Below are 3,500 nucleotides of genomic sequence, written 5' to 3' on the forward strand. Positions count from 1 at the left end.
GTCCCCAGCCCCAGTCCAGAGTTGAGCACAATCCCGGCCAGTGTCTTCCGCACACCCCTGCAGCTTGACCCAAAGCAGGAACAGCAACTGTTTCGGCGCCTGGAAGAGGAGTTCCTAGCCAACGCCCGAGCCCTTGAGGCTGCTGCTGCTGGTGGGACCCCCAGTGGACCAGCCCCTGACCCAATTCGGGCCCCAGACCCTCCAGCTCCTGACTCAGCCTACTGTTCCTCCAGCTCCTCCTCTTCGTCCCTCAGCGTCCTGGGTGGCAAGTGTGGCCAACCCGGGGACTCTGGCAGGATGGCCAATGGGCTGCCCGGGCCCCGAGGCCCAGCCCTGTCCAGCTCTTCCGATGAGGGCAGCCCCTGCCCCGGTGTAGGGGGCCCACCAGATGCACCCGGGAGTCCTCTGGCCGGCCCAGAGCCCCTGAGGACCTGGGCACGAGGCCGGATGGACACACAGCCAGATCGGAAACCCTCACGCATCCCCACACCAAGGGGCCCCCGCCGCCCACCTGGACCCACGGGGTCCGGGACCTGGCATGCCCTGCGCTCAGTCAGCCCCAAGACCGAGCCGGATTCCTGGATGTGACAGACCAGCCCAGCTGCCCCCAGTCCCCTGTCCCTTCTCCTTTGTGGCCTTAACCCCTCTGCATCAGGGAGTGCCCGTGCCTCTTGGGGACCAGACCTCATGGGACCAGACCCCTCGGGACCACATGGCACAATGGGACTTCTGGTGTACATTCCGCTTGGGGGATGAGCATTGCTATTTAATTACTAATGTTATTGAATGCCTTAGAGGAGGCTGGACCAGCCCAGTAAGGACCCTTCCTGAGGTCCCGTGGCCCTGCAGAGCCTGACAGTAAAGTTTTCTTCCAGCTACTTGTGTCTGCGTCTTGGGAGACCCGGCCTTGGGGCCATCACATCCATATGAGAACCCTCATTACAGGTTGGGACTCTGGAGTCAACTGCGAGGGGGCAATGCCTGTCAGCCCTGACCTTTAGGTGTAGGTCTTCTGCATGGGCAGACAGGTTCTTTACCACTAGCGCCACCTGGGAAGCACAAAATTTATTTTTTAGCCACTTTGTGAGGCATGAGAGATGTTAGTTCCCCAACCAGGGATCGAACTCATGCCCCTTCAGTGGAAGCTTGGAGTCTTAACCACTGGACCATCAGGGCATTCCCCAAGATTATCTTGCCATCCCAGAAATGCCAGGTGCACCTTGCTTCCCCTTTATTTCCTCCCGAGAGGTGTGACTTAACAGTTGGTCCAATGAAACTCCAAGAGCAGTCTGAGCGTGTCCAATCAGATTCATAGCCAAGTCCTTTTCATCCAGTCGGATCGTGACCCAATGAGGTCCCAGAAAGGACTAATTTGTCCAATGGGGCCTGCTGGGCCCAATGAGGTTCAAAGAAAACCCTGTCGCCCAGGACACTGGGCGGGAGCGTTCCTCAGCCAATCAGGGAGGAGACTGTCCTGTCCAATCCAAGAGAAGTTGGGCAATCTCGTCCAATCCGAGTCCCCGGTTCCAGTTAACTAGAAGGCCCCCCCCTGCCGTAAGCGGCGTTTTTCCAATTCGATCACATGAGGCTGCAGCGCGCCGGGTGCAGCGCCCCCTGCAGGCGCAGAGCCGGATGTGCAGGGCGTGCGCGCACTAGCGCGCAGCGCAGCAGCTCCCGGAAGAGTCGCAGCACGTGCCAATTGTACTTGGCGGAGCACTCGAGGTATCCGCAGCGCCAGCCCCTGCGCACTAGGGCAGCCAGTGCGCGCCGCGGCCCGAACCGCAGCCGCGGCCGGTCCCGCTTGTTGCCCACCACGAGAATGGGCGCTTCAGGTGCGCCCGCCGGCCTGGAGGCCAAAGGAGGATGAAGGTCGCAGTGCCTGGGACCCCCCATGGCCGGAGAATCCTTCCAGTGGTTATATACACACTAAGGAGCATACTTTCCTGCACCCAGAGAACCCCCAGCAAACACCAGACCCACAAAGACCCAGGACCAAAGACCGCTTAGGGCCAGAGGCCAGGCCCGAAAAGGCCTGAGACCTGGCCCAGGACGGCGGAAGAGCCCACCCACTCACCTCTGGGGAAAAAAGGCCCAGCCAGACCCACAAACACTCCCCGCCGTCTGACACGCAACCTGGGCGGCGCACCTTACCTGGTCTCCGCGATGCGCTGCCGCAGCGCCTTCACATAATCAAAGCTGTCCGGGCTGCAGATATCGTAGACAAGCACGAAGGCGTCCGTGTCCTGCAAGCTCCAGTCTTTAGGGTCCGGCCACTCCTGGGGGGCAGGAGGCCAGAGTTTGCCGAAGCCCTCTTCTTGCTCTCTCGCGTCCAGACCTTCTCCAACGAGCCTTTACGCGAAACCCACACAGTTCACGCTCAAGCCTCGGTCCTTCTCCTCCTCGTCTGTGGCCCTCTCCCGCAAGCTCCCTGGGCCTTACTGTCCTTATGGCCGCTGGGGTATACCTTTTAAAACCGTGCCTGAAGCCAGTCAGCGTCCAGCCCTTCTTCTCTCTGGGTCTCCTCTCCCCTGAGGCCTGTCTCGTTCCTCGCCCCTTCCTCTGTTTCCCATGGTTTCCTTCTTTCGGGCCAGGCCCCGCCCCTCCCCGGGCGCCCTCAGGAGCAGTTCCTGCCTCCGAGCCTGGGCCCGTGTTCCTGAGCCTGCGGAGACCACCGATTAACGGCAGCTGTACACACTTAGGCTTTCGGCCGAAGCACACGCTGCTCTTTCCACCTGGAAATGCTTCCGCCGCTTCTTCTAATCAAAATTTCACTCATCCGTCCCGGTTCAGCCCAAATGCCACCCTCACCAGGAAGCCCTGCTTAATCCTGCCTGCACTTTCCTCTTCACTTCTTGAACGCATCAACTCCCAAGGATTCAAAGTCTGCCCTGGACTTTGCAAAATTATTAAACAAGTCTTGGCTGCAGGTCATAGGAATGTGGGAGCAGAGAATGATGCCCTCAGAACGGACACCCCGGTGTCTGGCTTCAACCTCTCCCACTGCGGCTCTGCTCGTGGCTCCAGACACGGAACGCTCACTCTCAGGGAGGCAGGACCATGCTCCCCCATGCACTAACCCCCACCCACCAGCGGAGGCAGAGAAATAGCAATTTAAGCAAGCGAGAAAAAGCCACTCTGCAAAATCGCCGGGTTTTGGCCCTGAGCTGGGGCAACTGTATACCGGCAGAAGAGGTGAAAACCACCAATGCCAGGACACACATTGATCCTTCAGTCCACGGACAGTCGGGTACTCCCGGGCCGTCCACGCGGACACGCACGTGTGCACCGAGCATCCGCCCACATGCTGTCACAGGCCCCTGCCCACCCCTCAGTCCACTACCTCTAGCCCCCCGGGGCTCTGACCGGGGCCAGCACCGTCGCCGTCGCGGATGCTCAGGTCGTAGACGGCGCCGTCGAGCAGCACCGCGGGCCGGTAGAGGCGCGGCCCGTCCGTGGGCCTGTGGCGCTCGGGGTAGTCACCGAACAGGAACTGGCGGATG

The 3,500-nt window shown here is 60.7% G+C and overlaps 2 protein-coding genes across 2 annotated transcripts in view; one reads left to right on the forward strand and one right to left on the reverse strand.

Annotated features, from left to right (window-relative positions):
* Positions 1-877, forward strand: part of GAS2L1 (growth arrest-specific 2 like 1) — a 4,510-nt gene extending 3,633 nt beyond the window's left edge. Inside the window, exon 10 of the mRNA XM_010828862.1 lies at positions 4-877. Coding sequence (XP_010827164.1) covers positions 4-588 — 585 coding nt within the window. The 3' untranslated portion in view covers positions 589-877. The remainder of the gene's footprint in view (positions 1-3) is intronic.
* A 91-nt stretch (positions 878-968) lies between these two features.
* RASL10A (RAS-like, family 10, member A) overlaps positions 969-3,500 on the reverse strand; it is a 9,711-nt gene continuing 7,179 nt past the window's right edge. Inside the window, exons 3-5 of the mRNA XM_010828863.1 lie at positions 3,341-3,490; positions 2,152-2,276; positions 969-1,846 (exon numbers count right to left, since the gene is read on the reverse strand). Of these exons, the coding sequence (XP_010827165.1) occupies positions 1,579-1,846; positions 2,152-2,276; positions 3,341-3,490 (543 nt within the window). The 3' untranslated portion in view covers positions 969-1,578. The remainder of the gene's footprint in view (positions 1,847-2,151; positions 2,277-3,340; positions 3,491-3,500) is intronic.

The sequence above is a fragment of the Bison bison genome, unplaced genomic scaffold (genome assembly GCF_000754665.1).
Source record: "Bison bison bison isolate TAMUID 2011002044 unplaced genomic scaffold, Bison_UMD1.0 scf7180017864495, whole genome shotgun sequence".
Taxonomy (NCBI): domain Eukaryota; kingdom Metazoa; phylum Chordata; class Mammalia; order Artiodactyla; family Bovidae; genus Bison; species Bison bison.